This window comes from Choristoneura fumiferana, chromosome 8 (genome assembly GCF_025370935.1).
Source record: "Choristoneura fumiferana chromosome 8, NRCan_CFum_1, whole genome shotgun sequence".
Lineage (NCBI taxonomy): Eukaryota > Metazoa > Arthropoda > Insecta > Lepidoptera > Tortricidae > Choristoneura > Choristoneura fumiferana.
This window is the reverse complement of record NC_133479.1, coordinates 15,799,776-15,820,354: the sequence shown is the minus strand read 5'-3', so window position 1 is coordinate 15,820,354 and position 20,579 is coordinate 15,799,776. Positions and strand designations below refer to the sequence as shown.

General features: G+C 40.7%; 2 protein-coding genes across 6 annotated transcripts in view; one reads left to right on the top strand and one right to left on the bottom strand.

Annotated features, from left to right (window-relative positions):
* Positions 1–645, bottom strand: part of LOC141430642 (mitochondrial cardiolipin hydrolase-like) — a 171,559-nt gene extending 170,914 nt beyond the window's left edge. For all 5 annotated transcript variants that reach the window (XM_074091443.1, XM_074091444.1, XM_074091442.1 and 2 more), the window contains exon 1: positions 79–645. In XM_074091443.1, the coding sequence (XP_073947544.1) occupies positions 79–529 (451 nt within the window). In that variant the 5' untranslated portion in view covers positions 530–645. The remainder of the gene's footprint in view (positions 1–78) is intronic.
* Positions 646–1,050: 405 nt separating this feature from the next.
* Positions 1,051–20,579, top strand: part of LOC141430641 (lysosomal alpha-glucosidase-like) — a gene marked incomplete in the record, with an annotated part of 42,308 nt that continues 22,779 nt past the window's right edge. The window contains 16 exon segments of the mRNA XM_074091440.1: positions 1,051–1,716; positions 5,668–5,835; positions 6,639–6,705; positions 7,038–7,254; positions 7,596–7,804; positions 8,847–8,995; positions 9,838–10,012; positions 11,755–11,845; positions 13,554–13,722; positions 14,108–14,177; positions 14,600–14,732; positions 15,730–15,839; positions 16,586–16,702; positions 17,149–17,348; positions 18,009–18,142; positions 18,790–18,940. Coding sequence (XP_073947541.1) covers positions 1,340–1,716; positions 5,668–5,835; positions 6,639–6,705; positions 7,038–7,254; positions 7,596–7,804; positions 8,847–8,995; positions 9,838–10,012; positions 11,755–11,845; positions 13,554–13,722; positions 14,108–14,177; positions 14,600–14,732; positions 15,730–15,839; positions 16,586–16,702; positions 17,149–17,348; positions 18,009–18,142; positions 18,790–18,940 — 2,537 coding nt within the window.

Here is a 20,579-nt window from a genome sequence, read left to right as displayed (position 1 = left end):
TGTTACTTGAATCACCGGATTACAGGTTGTTACAGCATTATCGCCAATCATTACTTAAAATAAACTTATTATACTTACTGTATTCCTTGAGTTTTTTTATTTGTGAAGACGACGTGTTCGCCATGTCACTATCGACAAGTATCCGCACAAGCACGTGCTTCTGTCCTAGCCGAATGATAGCCTCAGCAATCTGGCTGCTCGTGATCAAGTACATACAGACGTCCAGTGTTTCGCGTGATGACTTTATATACTTGATAAGCTTGTAACAGTTCAGTTCCCTACTCTCGCACATAGCCATGTCATTGTTTGGTACCGGTCTCATAGCGTGGCGGACCATATCATCCGAAAATAAGATGACATCGTTTATTTCACGATTCTTGATCACGTCAGTACAGACGTCCTCATGAACATCTTCTTGAGCACATTTTTCAGAGTTAAAGAAGTACCGGAAAACTTTCTTCGCCACTTGAGATGCCACTACCGCCGTTGCTGTGGATGCTAAAATAATCTTAGCGCTTTTCCAGTCCATTGTGCTTGAGTTGTTTCATTCACGTTTCAATTAAATGCCACAAATAAAAAATATGTTGGTTAAAATAATCAGTAGTCCACCATGTTGTTCAACGCATTGCAGTACCATTAAAAGGGACTCGGTTACATGGAGTTTTTCAACTACCCTCTTTTTATACGAATATATTGAGGGTATGTTAAGCCATGGAAACTATCGCATATATATTCTTGAGTATGGAAAAGAGGTTAAGTAATGAAAATAAGCTTTCTGTTTGAAAAATAGTGAAGCGGTTTATTTCCATATCATAAAACATCATTAAGTATTTTTTTAAGTATACTCAGTATAGCCAACTCAACAAACTACACCAATGATACCATAGACAAAAAGTAATGAATTGCTAATTTTGACGTTTTGTCAATTTGCGCGGTTGCAAGTTGGGGTGACACTCTTTTCCGACCTGGATAATACCGACTTGGAAATAACGACCCTGTTTTTTGTGTATACACCCATAGAATCTGACGTGAGCTTTTATGGGCGTAAACACGAAAAACAGGGTTGGTATTTCCAACCCGTTATTATCCGGGCCGGAAAAGAGTGTCAGTGTCACCCGCAAGTTGCAATAAATAAATAAAATTGCGTTGCGTTTGTTGCTGTTGCACTGCGCATTGTGTGCAAAAATATAAACAATAGCGTAAAATAAATGATTTTTTAGAAAAAAAATCCTGATAGTTTATTTGATATCATATCCGTGTACTTACAACATTGATGAAATTCATGTTCAGTGAGTGTAACTGATTCTAAAATTAGATGGGGTTGTATAAAGGCTAAATAATGCCTAAGGTACCATATAAATCAGAACCGTCGACGCGGGATGATGAGGACTACGAAATAGTGTCATTCGAAGACTTTTGCGACAAGTCTCCAGGTTCGAAAACTGATTTATTAACACTAAACGACAACATTAACTATCGCCTATGCTATGAGGGCGAAAAGCCTACTAAATTCGTAGAAGATGACGGCGCAACTTCTAGCAGAGACGCAGAACAGTCGGAGACATCTTTAAATGGCTCCAAGAATGTTACCTTCAAACGGCGGCTATCGAATTTTGCTCCGTTCGGAAAATTCGGTGCGAAGACCTCTCGGGCTTCGCCGTTTAGCGGAGTTATTCCAAAGCCGAGGACTGAAGGAGAATCCACTAGAGAGCATCGGTAAGGATATATTGCATAAGGCTCGGAAATATTCATACTGCTGTTTTGGGCATAACAAGCAACAAAATACCTCTAAGAATTTTCAGTTCAACCACCACCATGTGGGGCAGTGGAGTAGGAAGATAATTGTTTAGTTTAATGGCATATTCATTGATTTTCCTAACACACAAAGCTGGAGTTGAAACACTTCGGTGGTTTATACTATTATTAGTGCCACCATGGGGTGACACTCTTTCCCGGCCCGTATAATACCGGGATGGAAATACTGACCCTGTTTTTCGTGTACACGCCCATAGAAGCTACTGTCAGTTTCTATGGGCGTGTACACAAAAAACAGGGCTGGTATTTCCATGTCGGTGTTATCCGGGCCGGGAAAGAGTGTCACCCCCACCATGAGTAGACTGACAAAAGTTATAAGTAAAGAACTTCCCTCTTGTAATGTATCTTAATGTTTCAAATTAGAAACATGACATAAGTTTCATATCAACAGTTGAAAGGAGAAATTGACTAAGCAACATTTTTTTAAGATAGTTAACACATGTTCAGAATCGGTAAACATTTCTCTGTTGTTTGAGCTGTCTCAAAATTTTCACAAAAATGTTGCTTAGTCAATTTCTCCTTTCAACTGTTGATATCAGTTCTGTGCATGCACACACAGTTGAGTGTCATTCTATGAGGAGGCCTGTGCTCAGCGCTGGGTTATGTATAGGCTGGGATAATGGGATAAAAATTAACTACTAAAGATAGATTACTGGATTTATTTACTAAAACTCTTAAGGAAGTCAGCAGTGGCAAGTGGCAACCCTGACAGCAAAAAACCTTATCAAAATTATGTAGATGGCCTGAACATGGGTTTTACCAAATACAAATATTCGGCCGAATGTGAGGTAAAACTTTTACATACAAGGTAACATACAAGCTTTCAAACAACCTGTAATTCCGATTTATAGAAAAAATTTATGACAACAAGTTTGTGCAATTAAATAATAATAAAATAAGTTAATATTTATAAAATGCTAAGTATTATAAGTTTTGCACAGTTTTTATTTTATGGTGTCATAAAATATTCCACATAAACTTTGTACCTATTGGGTAAGTAAACTACTGGCATATTTAGAATAATGCAAAAAACCAATCAAATGCGAGTTAAACTGCGCAAAGGGTAAATACCACTTTACTTCTATTTTAACACCAATCTACTAACTAACAACAATTACTCTTTTATTTTATTTCAATTAAAAGTTTGCAAAACCCTGTTTAAAAATACATGGTTATCATGGTTACTGGATGTTTATTGTTAACTTTTAGTACATTGTGTCTTAAGGGCGGTAAATAAGGAATTACGAACGAGAGTCTATTAGAAGCCCAAAGTCAAAGACTGAGGGCTTTAATGAGTCGATGTTCCTAATTCTAGTACCGCCCGTGCGACATACAATGTTTTTCATCACATTTGCGAGTAAAATTTGATATATCTAAAAGAAAAAGTATAATTGTTCCAAATATTGGCGATACCTTAGGCTGCGCTCTTGGCAGCGCCGCCCTCCCCCTCCCCCTCCTGCAGCATGCGCCGCAGCGTGCGTGTGCAGGCGGGCCAGCGCGTGCAACACCATCAGTACGGACATTGACTCATTTACCGACCTTGGGCTTCATGATAACAAAATTAGTATGGGCAATGACTCATTTACCAACCACTGGTTTCATGACAAGCACTTTAAGGTCGAGGGTTTTATTTGATGATTTGCAAGCAAGGTAGCCTGCATGTTACAACACTGTTTTACGAGCAAGTGTGATGAAAATTCAATTTTATAATTTGTTGTTTTAACAACAATACACTCTCTGTGACACATTCCTACCTATTACAGCACAACATAATACCAATGACTCCTTGAGCAGTTCATACTCATGGGTGGGGGTGATCATTTTCCATCAGATGACCTATCACAATAAAAAAAACATCTTTGTTGACACTTTCTTGTACGAGTATGGAACCCTAAAAAACATTCCTTTGAATAAAGTTTTTATTGCATATTAGCTTAAATACTTGGCGACCAAGCTTTGCTCGGGCTAAAACTCCATAATAAACGTTTTCCCAGAGATAAGACCAAGCTAGATCGATTTTTCATTCACGAAAACCCCTACATACTAAATTTCATTGAAATTGTTAGAGCCGTTGCCGAGATTCTGATTATATACAAGAATTGCTCCTTTAAAGGTATTAGATATCATTTTATTCTCATTTATTTTTTACGTTTATTCACAAACACATAATATGAGTCGAAACCAATTTTCAAATTATGCAATGACCCAACATTTCCTCACACCACAAAACTTAGTAGATATTTTGGTATCTGTTTGTCATAGTAGTTGTACTTTGTGACGTGTTTGTGACAATATCAGTTGACACACCTTTGCCCTCGCTATATTTTCTGCTTGTACCTTCTGTTGATTCAGTGTTATTTACGAGCTTGTGGTGAAAATACAGCTGCCAGTGTTATAAATTAGATAATGCGGTGAGCAAAAAGTGTGGTTTAACTATTTCTATCAATTGGCATTGGTCTCAAAAAAACAATGTTTATTTATTCATTTATTTATTTTTTCATAATATAGGTGAATTTAAGTCACCTATTTGAAGGATTTTGGTTTTAGTTGGTTTTAAATTTTTTATCCTATTTATAAGTTAACAGAATAATAGCTAACCATAGTTGCCATGGCGTTAAAAACTGCGTTTAACTTTGCCAGGCACAATTATTTAAAAAAAAACGTAGTGTCTTCTGTCACCTGGCACTGTTAGGATTAGGCGTTTTAGTTACATAACGTTTATTTACGAAGAAAGTCAAACAAAGGTCAAACGTTATTTTGCAAATACACACTCATTAAGTATTTTTTAAATAGTGGGTTCTGGAGGGAGTTGTGTATGCAAAATTAGGGGACCACATTCTGTGAATAGTTTTGAAGGCAGAAAAGCAAAATGATGCAATGAATGATGAAATGATTGCAAATGATGATTCTGAATGTTGCCAGGAGGTCCGGTGGCCCATTTTTTTATACTGAACCCCCCTCTCCCCTTCCTAAGAACACACCCCTAACCCTAACCACCCCTAACCCTAAGACATCATGTAAATGGACTGAAAAAAATACTTTTAAACCATTTTAAAAATTGTTTTCCTGACCCATCCATTCCAGCCTATATACGTCCCACTGCTGGGCACAGGCCTCCTCTCAGAACAAGAGGGCTTGGGCATGGGCATGGGCGCGGGCCCAGTGTGGATTGGGAACTGACAATATCCCATTTTTATCAGCTTTCATTTAACTTGCAATGTATGTATGTATGTCTGTACCTATGTACAAATGTGCGGGTCAAATCTTGCAAGTTGAATTTGACCCACTTCCAGTAGGGGTTGACTTGTATATATGCAGGCTAGGATGATGATGAAGATGATAATAAAAACACCGGCAAAGTGCGAGTCAGACTCGCGCGTCGCGCATGAAGGGTTCCGTACCATTATCACAACATTAGACATTAGCAAAAATCGGCGAAAAATCAAGTTTTTTGTATGGGAGCCCCTTAAATATTTATTTTATTTTATTTTAATTATTTATTTTTATAGTGATTATACAACTAAATATTCTATGAATATTTCAAGCGTCTACCTGTTGCCGTTATTAATATGAAGCACAAAACTGCCAAACAATCACATTTGGTGTATGGGAGCCCCCCTTAAATATTTATTTTATTCGGTTTTTAGTATTTGTTGTTATAGCGGCCAAAGTAATACACAATCTGTAAAAATTTCAAGTGTCTAACTATTACGACTCAAGAGACAGCCCTGTGACAGGCGGACGGACAGACAGAGGAGTCTCAGTATTAGGGTTCCGTTTGGATACGGAACCCTAAAAAGAGATACAAGAACATTATAAGTACCTACAATGGTGAATTTGTGTCCGTTCCAGTTACCAGCGGTTCTCGAGCAACAGCGGGATGTTGCAGCGCGCGTGGGCGGCGCTGCCCCGCTACGGCTCGGGGCTGCTGCTGGTGGCGGCCGCGTGCGCGCTCTGCGCCGGCGCCTGGTGGGCCGTGGTGGGCGCCGTGGGGGGCGACTGGGGGGAGGAGCACTACAGGTACGGTCAAGGACCTTAATTCATGAGCCACCATGGCACCATTTCACAGTAAACGTCACAGTGACATCGCATTATTAACAAGGAAAATCGTAATGACTTGTGAGCAAAAATTTGATCACAAATAAATATCTGAACACGCTTCTACGCCGTTAACAACCGTTAACAACTGGCATCGGGACCTTCTCTTGAACAATAGGTAGGTTTTGTCTCTCCTTGTTTATATGTACATACATTACCATTTGAGCTTAGATACTATCATATGTTAGTGACTATAATTCTCCGAGCTTAGGCAAATTTCCGTATTTGTAATCACCCCTCCCTTCCTCCCTCCCCCCTCTTGTTCTGAGAGGAGGCCTGTGCCCAGCAGTGGGACGTATACAGGCTGGGATGATGTTGATGATGATGATTGTAGTAATAGGTAATTAATTTTGTATGTAGAGTGGACTAAATTTTGTGCTGCTTAGTACAGTTCCGAGATAAATATCAAATAGTTGTCTAGTTGTCTATGATTGGTAAATTATATATATGGTTGTCTGGAAGAGATCGCTTTTAAGCGATAAGACCGCCTATTGTCTACCGTGAATCTAAGTGTTTATATTATAAGTTTTTTTTTTTTTACTGCTTTATGGTGTGCAATAAAGAATATTTGTATTGTATTGTATTGTAAATACCAATAATAGCTATGTTAGGTTAAGTCAGCTGTATTTTTTTTAAATGCTTGGTAGGATTCAGGGACACGAAACAGTAACCCTTTGATTGACTCTATGCAATGTGTAACTACTCCAATATACTTATTTACGCAGGAAACTGTGGGAGCGCGCACATCCCGACAATATCAAGAAACCGCTTGCACCAATCGCATACGAAAAGGTAAAAAATATCTAGATAAACTTGATTTGATTGTTAGCGGAGTAGTACAGTCAAGGGCAAAGATATCGAGATGGCCAAAGTTGCAAAAATATGTATAAACACGGCCTTAATGTTAAGTGCATAGAGTCGCGTATACATATTTTTGCAACTTTGGCCGTGTCGATATCTTTGCCCTTGACTGTACGGTGAACGCTTGCGTTAAATATTTATTAATATATAGTTAATTTTCCCGCTGTCTCTCAGTTTAGATGAAGTATGATATACAACACAAACACATTTTTTTCTCTCGTTCTCTCAAATTAAATTATAATCATATTCCATTTATGTTTCAGATCGCACCTGAATACCGCTATCACGATCACAACAACCTCAGCACAAAAAACAAACTGAACGTCACAGATCCCACCAAAAAGAAGCTTGTAATGCTCCCCAAATATACCGAGAGGCCGCCGGAGGTCATGAGCGATATCTGCGGGCAGATGGAGGATAACATGAGGTTCGACTGCTTCCCTCACGATGGAGCCAATGAAAAGGATTGTGTGCATAGAGGTAGGTCAATTTATTTGCGAGGAGGATGTTTCGGCGAGGACTGTTTGTTGACCCATTGTTTTAGTTTCTTTGCGATTTGCGAACTTTGTACGGTCGACCAAGAAATGGTTTACCACTCTAAGGTTTAAGGGGCTGTTTCACCATCCATTGATTAGTGTTAAATGTGATGCCGTCTCTCTCTATTCGAGCAAAACAAGAGACGGCATCCTTAGTTCGGCGCCCTTAGGAAACAATGTACTATTTATTATCAATATGTCTCATTAGAGTTTAAGTAATAATTCATCTTATTGTTAAGTTTTGCGGTACATCTATTCTGCAACCAAAACATTAATCGTCTACAGGCTGCTGCTGGCGTCCAACGACCACTAAGGGTGCCCCGTTCTGCTTCTACCCGCCGCAATACGATACGTATCGCTTTATAAACTCTACTGAGAACAAGCACGGCATGAATGTTTACTACGAGCAGATGCGGCCGTCGCAGTACCCCGGGGATTTCCATGTCGCCAGGATGGACTTCAAGTATTTGTCTGATGATGTGCTGCAGATCAAGGTATGTTTGATGAGCTTAATGCACAGGTATTTACTTTCAAATTAGCTACGGGATGTAGACCTTCAATAATGTTTTGTGGGTGTAAGTAAGCGTCAAGAAAATGTTTTTGTCGTGTCACCACGTAACTTAGTTCTATTGTTATGCCGTGTAGGCGTTTTTATATATCTATAAACATGACATGTATATTACAGCATATTATGAACACAACACTTAAATCTCTATCTTTCTTTCTTTCCCTAAGAGCTTGGAATTAACTAAAGCAATCGGTTTTTTTGATAATGCTTTGTACAGATAATATCAGGTACCACCAATATTTTAAATATTGGGTTGACCTTTCACATTTACAAATTGTTATCATTACAAGCTTTTGTTTAGTTTCACCTGTCCCATTGTCTGTCTGCAATCAAATTGCAGGCGGTAGGACCTTGTGCAAGGTCCGCCCGGATAAATTGCTACCACCATCTTGCTCGCTAATCCTGCCGTGAAACAGCATTGCACTGTTGTTTTTCGGCGTGGAGAGTAAGACAGCCGGTGAAATTACTAGCACTTGAGGTATCCCATTTTAGGCCTCTAGGTTGGCAACGCATCTGCAGTTCCCCTGGTGTTGCAGGTGTCTATGGGCGGTGGTGATCTCTTATCACCAGGAGACCCACTTGCTCGTTTGCCAACCAGTTGAATAAAAAAAAAACATGCAAGTTAAATTTGACCAACTTCCAGTAGTTGAATTATCTTCAAATATGGTATACTTATGTAAATTGCGTGACAATACAATAATCTGGTAGTCACATCCTGGTAGTCTGGCCAGGATCATCTCCGCAGGACGGAACTCTTCAACGGTTAATAGCATCGACTTGAAATTTGGTATGCAAATGTAGTTTGGGTGGCAATACAAGTACAGTCAACACAAAGTACAGTCGACAAAAAAGCTTGTATTCAAAATGAAATGTTTACCAAAAACTATTTTTTTTATTTTAAACTATAACTGAGCTCTGGTTTATTTAAAATTGGGATAAAAATTATATTGAAATAATTATACTTTCAGATTTACGACGCGCAAAACAAGCGCTTTGAGCCTCCGTTCCCAGAGATACCCATGGTTCCAGGGCCTATATCCGACCTTAAATACCGCGTGCTAGTAGAGAGCGCCACCATAGGGTTCAAAGTCATAAGGAACTCGGATAACGTTACTCTGTAAGTATATTTTACTATATAATGATAATCTTAGTATCCGCAATATGGCACTTCCCACTATTTAAAACACGCATAGCCGAGAAGTTGCGTTAAGGTCAGCTCATTACAGCCACACGGCACCCGACCAACACCGCCTCGCCTCGATCGGTTTGTATTCTTCATATGGATTTGTATGGGTATGCGCTCACTACATCAACTCCGTAGCGTCACGGGATCGCCTCATTCGCGAGGTTGCCACGCGCGGACGGCTAATGGACCACTCGGTGATAGCCCGCTGCTCGCGGCCATAGTGACTATTAGGAATTTCGTGGACCACGCGAGGTCCACTCGTCAACGCGGCGTCCACCCGTGGACCATCTGTCGACAACGAGTGGACGCCGGAAGTCAAGGCGGTGCTGGTCGGGTGCCGGGTGGCTCTAATGAGATGTGACCTTTAAACGCCCGCACCGCTGATTTTCTGCCAGAACCGTCTGTGACTCACGGAACTATACACAAACATACTAAATGGGTCAATCAACTTTATAGTGTTGTTATTCTGTCCCGTGACCCAGAAGACATCAGTGATACACTTGCTTAGATAAATGTTTGCAATGTATCATACTAGCATGCTTATGAGAGAACTGTCACAACTCCTAACTGTTAGTGGATTTCTACCCCGTAAAATCATACTATTAAGAAGTGACCCAGGAGACGTTACCATAAATTACAACAAACAATAGGTAAAAAGAAGATAAAAATAACTGTAAAAAAGTATGAAGAAGTAGATAACTAAGTTGTGTTTATAAATCTAAATATCGATAGCGCGATGTAGATTATTAATTATTCTTCATCTCTATTTGCAGTATAAACACGCAGGACGTCGGCGGTCTTATCCTTTCGGACAGATTCCTCCAGCTGTCGGCTATATTGCCCTCTCACCAGATGTACGGGCTGGGAGAGAGACAGTCGCGGTTCCTTCTGGACACCAATTGGCAGACCTATACTATGTTCAACTATGACACCGCTCCTACGGAGAATGTAAGTATTTTAATAGTACATTGTGTCTTAAGGGCGGTAAGTAAGGAATTACGAACGAGAGTCTATTAGAAGCCCGAAGTCGAAGACTGAGTCGATGTTCGTAATTCTAGTACCTACCGCCCGTGCGACATAAAATGTTTTTCATCACATTTGCGAGTAAAATTGTATATTTGTAAAAGAAAAACTAATATTTTTTCAAAAATTTCCGATACCGCTAACTACGCTCTTGGCAGCGCCAGCCTTATTTTGGGGTTGCATGCAACCAAGGTAGCCTGCATTTTTCGACACTGTTTACGAGCAAGTGTGATGAAAAAGCTTTTTATTGACTTCGCTTTGTAATCCTTCTTAGCAGAAATTGGAATTTTCGTGGCACTTCTGCGACTATAATGAAGTGGTCTACTAACTTTTAAACAGTTTCCTATCAAATTAATATATGAATTAAGTAATTTTTTTTGACAGATACGTCTTATCGACACATTGGTTTTATGACACTAACCCCCTGTTTCACCATCCATTGATTAATTTGTCAATTAAAATCAGGATAAATGTGATGCCGTCTCTGTTTGTTTTGTTCGTATAGAAGAAGACGGCGTCGCGTTTATCCGTCAGTTATAATCAATGGGTGGTGAAACAGCCCCTTAATCTAGGAATGGTATTTGCCTGGTTTACGGTTAATGTTAGAGTGATAGGCTGTTATAGGCTGACCAGGAAAATAAAAAACCTGATTCGAGGCCAGTACTTCTACGTTTTATATTGCAACATTCTTTACACTTACTATACGATACCTATCAGTCAACATATTGACAACGGTGTTGGTGATGTTATTTATAGAAATATTTTCTAATTCCTCTGACTTTTTCTATGAAAAATACTTTTATACATTGTGAATTATTTTCCTTCCAAGGCTATGGATACTCTTCGGCATTTTAACGCAAAAAAGCATAAAATAACACTTTAAAATACCGCACGTAAACAACGTTAAACTTTGACAGCAATAGACAGATGACATTTGAATATACTGTTACCAGTGCAAGAAATTAGTTCTATTGGTTTTCCGCAATATGGCGAGGTTTTTTATAATTCTGGTCAGCCTTTACTGAACCAGTGAGATACACCTTTGGCCTCATCTGACATTGGGTCCTCATTCTGAGAGGAGGCTTGTGCCCAGTAGTGGGACGTATACAAGGTGTTAATTAAATAATTGAAAACCTCAGACACCCCAAAATATTTTTTCATTTTAAGTCAGTTGTTTGCAGTTATTTTGAATACCATCAATCATTATTTTAAGAGATATTCGTGTGTTTTGCTTAGCCAGTTATTCTCCTTCATAACTCTACCCTTATAATTTGTACTTGTCAGTTGCGCTTTGACGTTTTTAGAAGAAAATCACACATTGACAGCAAAACGGCCAGTGTTAAATAATTATCGACATAATATGCAACCTCGCTATTATATTTAATTGGCGCATGTTGCAGTCGTAACTTTTAGACTGGGCGCAATATAAAAATGATTTTAAAACACAAACACCAACTAATTTAAAACATAGTGTGATCGATTCTACTCTCGATTCTGAGCAAACTACTTTCTGGTTTTCAGTTATTTAATTAACACCTTGTATAGGCTGGGATGAAGATAACAGCTCAAAAGTGCCATGAAAATTTCGGTCTCAGGTTATTAGCATACGGGACGGGTTCTTCCTGGACATGTGTATATTTCCATTGCACCACTGTCATTTCTTTTAGACTAACCTGTATGGCACACACCCCTTCTACCTGAATCTGGAACCCAGTGGAAAAAGTCACGGGATGCTTCTACTCAACTCCTACGCTATGGGTAAATATTTGGCTTATACCGAGTATTAGACGTATTGTACTAACCTCTTGTGTCCGTTGATTTGATGCTGGCAGCATAGTTCCATTTTTGAATAATAATATGAAATGGACGCAAGGGCGTTAAACAGGAGACTTGTATCCGAGCTGCCAACGTAGGAAGTTGATTTGAAATACATATGAAAATGTCCTAAAGAAGTGTTTTTAATTGCTTAATAATTTAATAGGGCATTATTAGGATAGTGGACCGTCTGTCCACTACAAATTGGTTGGTATACAGTCACAAAACAGAAAGGTACAGAAATCAATCTCATGTATGTACTTCACTTTTCATACCTACGCTCGGCGGTCGCTCTCGGCTTAATAATAACTAAAATATTTCAATGTTAATGTCATTGTTATATTACAACCCTGTCACAGAAAATATCTTGCGACGATTTCGACATTTGCGAAATGCACGATTATTATATTTTAAAGTGTAATAAATTCGCATTCTTCATTATTAAAAAAGTTCACCCGTCTGCGTGTCTCAAGCGGATGGCACTCGCGCTTGCACTGGTTCCAACCGGTCCGAGATATCGTGTCCGTGAGCAGTGTGTATGTGTGCGTTGCTCGAGTTCACTTTGTATGTAGATTAAGTTCTGTACCTTTTTGTACAAAGAGATTGATGCTTCATTGACTTAACAATAAGGGCGCGGCTTGCTTGTGCTTGTTTACCTCATCTATATTTGGTTTGGATAGGTATTTAACTAAATGTAAACAAATAACGTCAATTGGTGTCTTAAATATCGAAATTCCCCCATTAAAACTATCTGAACATTTACATTTCTGTATTGAAATACACTAGTCTAGTTTGTATTACAATGATAGATAAGTAAATGTATAAAAATAGCAGCTGAAGTTTGTTTACATTTAGTTAAATAGCGTAGAACGTCCACCCACGGGTTCACGGTTGTTTGTAAATCTGTTTAAAAAAAATATACCTCGTTCAGTTTCTTGCCGGATTCTTCTCAACAGAGGTTTTTCCGAACCGGTGGTAGATTATTTTTGACATTCATAAGTGCTTGTTGTAGCCTCAATTGAATAAAGATATTTTGACTTTTGACTTTTTTTTTGATGCATAAGCCGCTTCCATCTGAGGCAGCTGGAGGCCTATGTCCACCGGTGGACGTCCTATGGCTGATATGATGATAATGATGAATTAAATACCTATCCAAACCAGGGATAGAGCTGCATATAGACTTCGCACGGCAAACCATCGCACATTATCTCACGCGGCACCCTCGCCACAAAAAATACGAGATACGCTTACGGAGATTTGGACTACCAAATTGATAGTTTTTGCCTTTACATCTCTACGAATAATAAGTAAAGTTATATTTCATCATCATCATCATCATGTCAGCCGAAAGACGTCCACTGCTGGACATAGGCCTCCCCCAAGGCTCTCCACTCAGACCGGTCTTTGCTTTCCGCATCCACCGCGATCCCGCGATCTTTAACCAAGTCGTCGCTCCATCTTGCTGGAGGCCTACCGACAGCTCGTCTCCCGGTCCGCGGACGCTATTCGAGAACCTTCTGACCCCATCGGCCATCAGTCCTGCGAGCTATGTGCCCCGCCCACTGCCACTTCAGTTTCGCAATTCTATGTCGGTAACCTTATTTCTACTGCGGATATCATCAAGTCAAGTCATCAAGTTATGTTTATCCAGACGTAATACTCCAACCGACGCCGGCGATAACGTACCGGACGACGGGCGGCGTGCTGAACCTGTTCGTGTTCTCGGGGCCGGCGCCGGCCGCCGTCGCGGCGCAGTACACCGCGCTGGTCGGCCGGCCCGCCATGCCGCCCTATTGGGCGCTGGGGTTCCATCTGTGCAAGTGAGTTCCTCGGATCATGACACCAAATTGAATGTTGTTTAATTTGAATTTGACATGGATTGTACGTAAGGTTCACTATCGTAACTCTTATATTTGAATTTGAACTTGACATGGATTGTATATAAAGTCCATTGTCATAACTCTTTTCATACTCGGCTGGGTTCGATAGGGTTAAGCTTATGACCTTGACTGTAATTAACTTTTGGAAAAGGCCATGAAATACAAAACCACCGGGATTTACTGTAAAACAAATACAAAGATTTTGAAGCGAAAAGAGCTTTTTCACACGGCTATACTTTCATCTCCAATAATTTAAAAATTACGTATATTTAGTCGCTAATTTTAAGGTAAATCTGAAATATCACGTCCTTATTATTGTCCCTAGATTTGGCTACGGCAGCCTGAACGTTACCGAAGATGTGTGGCAGAAGAATAGAGACGCCGGGATACCATTTGTAAGTATGCATATAATTTATTAAACACATTTTTTTTTTGTGATACAAATATGTGTGAACTTCCCAATCAGCACTGGGCCCGCGTGCAAATGATGAGGGTAAACATTTAAACTCACCGTGTCAATAACAGCCTATTCTCTAGCCACAAAATGAGATTTTTTCTTATTATATGTGTATTACTAGCTTTTGCCCGCGGCTTCGACCGCTTGAAATTCGGTTATCGCGCGCTGTTCCCTCGGGAACTGTGCATTTTCCGGGATTAAAAGTAGCCTATGTCACTCTCTGGCCCATAAATCTCTATGCCAAAAATCACGACGATCAGTCGCTCCGTTTCGACGTGAAAGACGGACAAACATCCAAATACGCAAACATACAAACACACACACATTCGTGTTTATAATATTAGTATGGATTTGTTACAGGACGTTCAGTGGAATGATTTAGATTACATGAACAATTCTAACGATTTCACTTACGACAAAGTGAACTACGCCGGCCTGCCGGAATTCGTTAAGAAAGTTCACAACGAGGGGATGCATTATATGGTGCTCATAGGTGAGTAAAATTGTTGTTATAAACAGAAAAGTGCTTTGGTGTGTAGAGACCTTTTAGAGAAGTGATCTATGATTGGCCATCGGGTAAACTCGGAAAGCACGACTACTCACGAAGTAGTCACATTACCACAAACAGGACTTTTTTTTTAAGTAGTCTGTATAGTGTCCCACTGCTGGGCAAAAGCCTCCCCTCTTGTGAGGAGAAACAGGACTTATCACGCTAAAATACTCGAGTAGTACGAGTATTTACCTCGATGTTTCGACCACATTACAGTGGCCGTGGTCACGAGTAGACTGAAGTGTGGGGTGTCAAGTCTGCCTAGCAGCGCGAGTCCTTCGAACTACCCGACCTTGATCACAAATAATACCGGCACTCGTATCTCGATCTACCCGCACTTGGTCATTTTTAACCCCCGACGCAAAAAGAGGGGTGTTATTATTTGTCACCCCATCACACCGACACAACATTAACAACGTCCGATCGTCCCTCCGAACATTCATCCCGACGCCGAAACTTATTTATAATAGGATTCCGCGAAGATCCTGATGTAGCTAGACAGCCTGCGTATATGCTTTACCAGGGTGTCCACTTTCTGGTCAAGTCAGGGAAAAGTCAGAGAAGCTCAAGGTAGTCAGGGAAAGTCAGGGAAAATCAGGGAAATTTGCTAGAAATCCAAAAAGTCAATGAAATAACTCGTGATTTCCCAAAACTTAGCTCGGTATTTTGACACCAGTCGTTCCAGTTCTGAGTGACGTATTAATAAAGAGTGGCACCATAGAAACAGTCAACGAAAAAGTGAGCACGTTCGGTGCAGTGAAATCTCATCAACGGGTCTAGCTTGTCAGGGAAATTTAGAAATCTGGTCAGGGGTTTTTTTTTTAGGATTTGTAGTAGACACCCTGCTTATGTGAAAGGAGTGACGGACAAAGTTGTAGACGTTTTACGCAGATCCGACTCTGATAATAGGGACCATCGAACATTTGTTTTTTTTTTTTAGACCCTGGAGTGAGTGCTGGCGAGAAGCCAGGCGATTATCCTCCGTTCGACCGCGGCGTGGAACTGGACATCTTCGTCAAGAATTCAACTAACCAACCTTTTATTGGGAAGGTATGCTTACTTACCAGACTATCCAGTCGAGTGGTTAGAAAATTTACTATGACTACAAAACTACAATCCGGCGGAAGATATTTGTATGAAAAATACAAATGCTTGTCTTGGGTACAACTCGATTCGTGGGTGTTTAACGTATATTGAAGCACGTATCTATCTGTTTAGGTATGTATGTATGTGGGAATGAGGGTGGATTTTTGTACGAATGATTTAATGTAAACGAGCGACTGAATGACTGATGACTACTGCGGAGTGAATGAGACGAGCGAGTGAGTGAGAGATTCGATTTTATTTGAGCGAGCCTACGTGCTAGTTGTGTTTTCTGTATCTGTTTTTTTTTATTCGACTGGATGGCAAACGAGCAGGTGGGTCTCCTGATGGTAAGAGATCACCACCGCCCATAAACATCTGCAACACCAGGGGTATTGCAAACGCGTTGCCAACCTTGAGGCCTAAGATGGGATACCTCACGTGCCAGTAATTTCACCGGCTGTCTTACTCTCCACACCGAAACACAACAATGCAAGCACTGCTACTTCACGGCAGGATTAGCGAGCAAGATGGTGGTAGCAATCCGGGCGGACCTTGCACAAGGTCCTACCACCTGCAAAACCCACCTGCACCTTGCACCTGCTTATCTTGTATTCAGTAGTTTAATTTCTAATAAACCTTAGTCGATTTTCGTAACACGGGAAACGACGGTTGAAGCCGCACCCCCAACTATTTCAAAATGTATATTTCAGACGTGGAACAAAATATCGACCGCATATCCAGACTTCACGCACCCCGGATCTACCGCCTACTGGCTTGAAATGATGACCAGCTTGCACGAGGCCGTACCTTACGACGGGGCTTGGATCGTAAGTATCATCGGCTACAACATTACAAGATTTTATTTAACTTACTCTGTATGTGTACGGGTCAAATCTTACAACTAAATTTTGCCCACTTTCAGCTCTTCAGGTTCCAAATTGACTTAAAATTGGTCATACATACTTATGTAAATCTGGTGACAGTATAATCTGGCAGTGACATCATGGTAGTCCGACCATGATTGTCTCCGCAGGACAGAACTTCTTAATGTTTAATTGCATTTACTTGTTTGAGGATCTGACTGTTGAATGTTCAGACCTGAAGTTACCCATTTCAAGTTATACATTAAAAATACAGTCTGTTAAGAAATAAACCGCCCCGCCAGGCATAAAGGTGCCCAATACACTCGCCGCGCCAATGAACCGCAATGGACACCCTTTGCACCAGAAAATTTCTAATTTAGATTATCTCCTTTACGCTTCCGTTGTCACAGGACATGAACGAGCCCTCAAACATGGTATCGGGTCCCCTGCATGGGTCCTGCGCCCCCGAGCAGCTCCCATATCGCCCCCATACTGCGGGTGCAGACGGGCTCAAGTCCAAGACGCTGTGTATGGACGCTCAGCACTACGCCGGCGACCATCGCGCCTGCCACAACTTGTACGCGCTCAGCGAAGCCGTCGCTACACACTCGTGAGTCCCTGAAACCCCTTTTACACCGAACCAATGCGCGGGTCCCCCAAACGGGTCCCATACCACCCCCACACTGCAGGTGCAGACGGACTCAAGTCCAAGACGCTGTGTATGGACGCTCAGCGAAGCCTCCGCTACACACTTGTGAGTCCCTGAAACCCCAGTACAATATGCAAAACAGCGCATCTCTAGTGAAAACAGTTTGGCTGATCGAGGTAAATGATGCGTTTTCTATTGTACTTCGTTTTTTAGCATTAGAAAAAGGGTAAACAATCTTGACGAGTCTTTTTATTGAAAAATGTTTTAAAAAATACAGTAAAGTATTACTTATGATACCAAGAAAATCTAAATGATCATATATGTCCCTGCTAATTGTTACATATTTGATGTGAATTATTTTTCAAAAGTGTTTTTTAATAAAACGACGTCAAGATCGCGTACCTTCTTTCTAATGATAAAAAAACGAAGTATAGTTAATGACAAACCCATTCCTCACACATCTCTGGTGGAAACACAGCCTTGCCTATGGATGGTTTCCATGGTTAGGTGGCACGCTCAGGCGCGTTTACTACTAAAGTGTGTTTTTTAGTTTAAAGTACATATAATTATCATGTTTCTATTATCTGAATATATTTCTCACAGTATATATATATGTCACAGTGCGCTGACTGAGATCCGCGGCGCGCGTCCCTTCATCATATCCCGCGCGACTTTCGTCGGCTCCGGCCACTTCGCGGGGCACTGGAGTGGGGACGTGTTCAGCACGTGGCATGACATGGCCATGACCATACCGGGTACGTATCACGTCACATAGGCCACCAAAGACCGCCACAATGACCGGTACTGGTACGACCTGGTAGTCAATGCTAAACTTAACATTTATTACAATATCACCATAGCAACCGACAAGATTAAAATGTCGAAAGACGCGTCGAAAACACCTGGAAGAGCTACTGGTTCATGAAAGAGCTTATGAAGGGCTTATGAAACCTTCCCATAAAACTTAGCCATATCCTAACCTACGGTGCGCAAACATGGTCTCTGACTGAAAATCAATAGTCCAAACTTAAGCGTTGGCAAAGAGCGATAGAGCGTAATTAGGCGTGAAGCAAAAGGATCAATAGACTTAATCCGAAATAGCACGCTACGCTCAAAAACGCGTAGCTGTCGTTGGGTAAAAGACTGCTAAGTTAAAAAGAGACTGGACTGGAAGCGTCTGTCACACAGTCATTTGTTCAGGCGGACCGAGAAGGAGGTGGGGGGGCGGTTAGGACATGTACGCAAAGGACTGGCCTGACACAGCGTCAGAACTGATATTGTGGAGATCAAGACCGGAAGCATTGCCCAGCTGTAGGACACCATAATAGTATAGGCTATTTAAAAAAATCGCTTCACGTCTGGTTACTTTGTGTTTGTGTTTTATATTTTTGATATTTGACAGATATTCTAGCCTTCAGCCTGTTTGGTATCCCAATGATGGGCGCAGACATATGCGGGTTCAACGGGGACACGACAGTGGAGCTGTGCAAGCGGTGGATGCAACTCGGCGCTTTTTACCCTTTCTCGCGGAATCACAACTCTATTAATACTTTGGTGAGTTTTCATAAAATCATTTGTGTAAAATAGACAAAAGTGAATATTTATGTGATAATGTAAATTCTGTTCGTACTTATTAGTAATTTAGTCTAGTAACTAAACAGAAAACTAAATCTTAGTAAAAACGATTTAGTGGAGTGGTCCCATTTTATTATATTTTTAACTCCCGATGCAAAAAGAAGGTTCTTATTTGATACCTACCATGCCTCTCTGTCTGTAGCATTGTAGCTCTCAAATTTGTGAAAACAAGTTTTCTTGCGATGGTTTTTAGCTAACAATAATTTAATAAAATCGGTTCAGCTGTTCTTGAAATAGTGAAGTTTGAAATGAAAATGTCGGGAATTTTTCAACTTTTCTAATCGGGTTAAGGCGCTGTACGTAGTGAAAACTAAAATTTTAGAAAATATTTAAAATATACTTACACAATACTTACAACTGCAATTTTTTTATATGTATATTTTCAGTCTATTAGCTAGTTTTTGACTTCATCAAAAACACGATTGCTCAAAAACCTCGATAGATTATTTTTTTGAAAAAGAGCCTTCATTTACACGTTAAACCAAATATAATGAAATCTATTATGAATATCAACACAAAATTTGCTTTATTAAATAGTTTTTAGCAGATTTAGATTTATGCTTCATAGATTTTCAATAGGTTGAGTACATCAATCATACCAATTTATTCGTCTTTGGCAAAATAAAACGATTCTAGGCGCGGCGGCGGCCAAGTATTGCCCAGTCGCCAGTACACGCGTGTACGTAGTCGACGACGGACCTGTGCACATTTTTCTAACGCGCTAGTACTACTTTTGAGAGCAAATAATATGGGTAATCGCAGTATTAAAAAAGTTAAGCGAAAGAGGAAACGCATAAGTGAACTCAGAGGACATATGAGAAGCATTAGAGTACCTAAACGGTAAGTACCTACCACACACTAATCAACCGGCCGGAGTCGGGCCGAGTCAGCAGGGCTACTACGAAACTCCAAACTCGAAGTTCGTGTCGTGCGGTCCCTCTCGCTCTCGTACTAAATAGTATAAGTGTCAGAGGGACCGCAACCCACGAACTTCGAGTTTCGTAGTAGCCCTGCTGAGCGGATTTCACATTCGTACTACGACCGCAAGCTGGTTGGCGCGGGCCTCGGCTGCTCACGGACGCGGACGGCTTCGTCCAGATTCTACCGCGACTGCCATACAAATTGTAGGCACGTTGTATAAACCTATGCTACTCACGGCGAACATGCGGCGAACCTTGCGGCTACTACGAAAACAAACTAAACTCTAACTCGAAGTTCGAGTATCGTACCGCCCTCTCGCTCCTCGTATTAAGGTGCGCCATTTCGCTAAACAATTAATCGATAAACAGAGCGTTTGTACCCGCAACCCGCTCACCCCCTCTATTTTTTACGGGGCTTGCGTGTCACAGTCGACCGTATGTTACACTGACAGCGCTAGACAGCGCGCTAAAACAGACAGAGAACGTCTTAGAGTGCCCTTACAACTTTTTTTAGTTTTTTTGCAAATAGCAGTAGGTAATGAAATCACGAGTATTTTTAACTGACTTCAAAAAAAGGAGGAGGTTATTATAATCGGTTGTATTTTCTTTTTTTTATGTTTGTTACCTCAGAACTCCG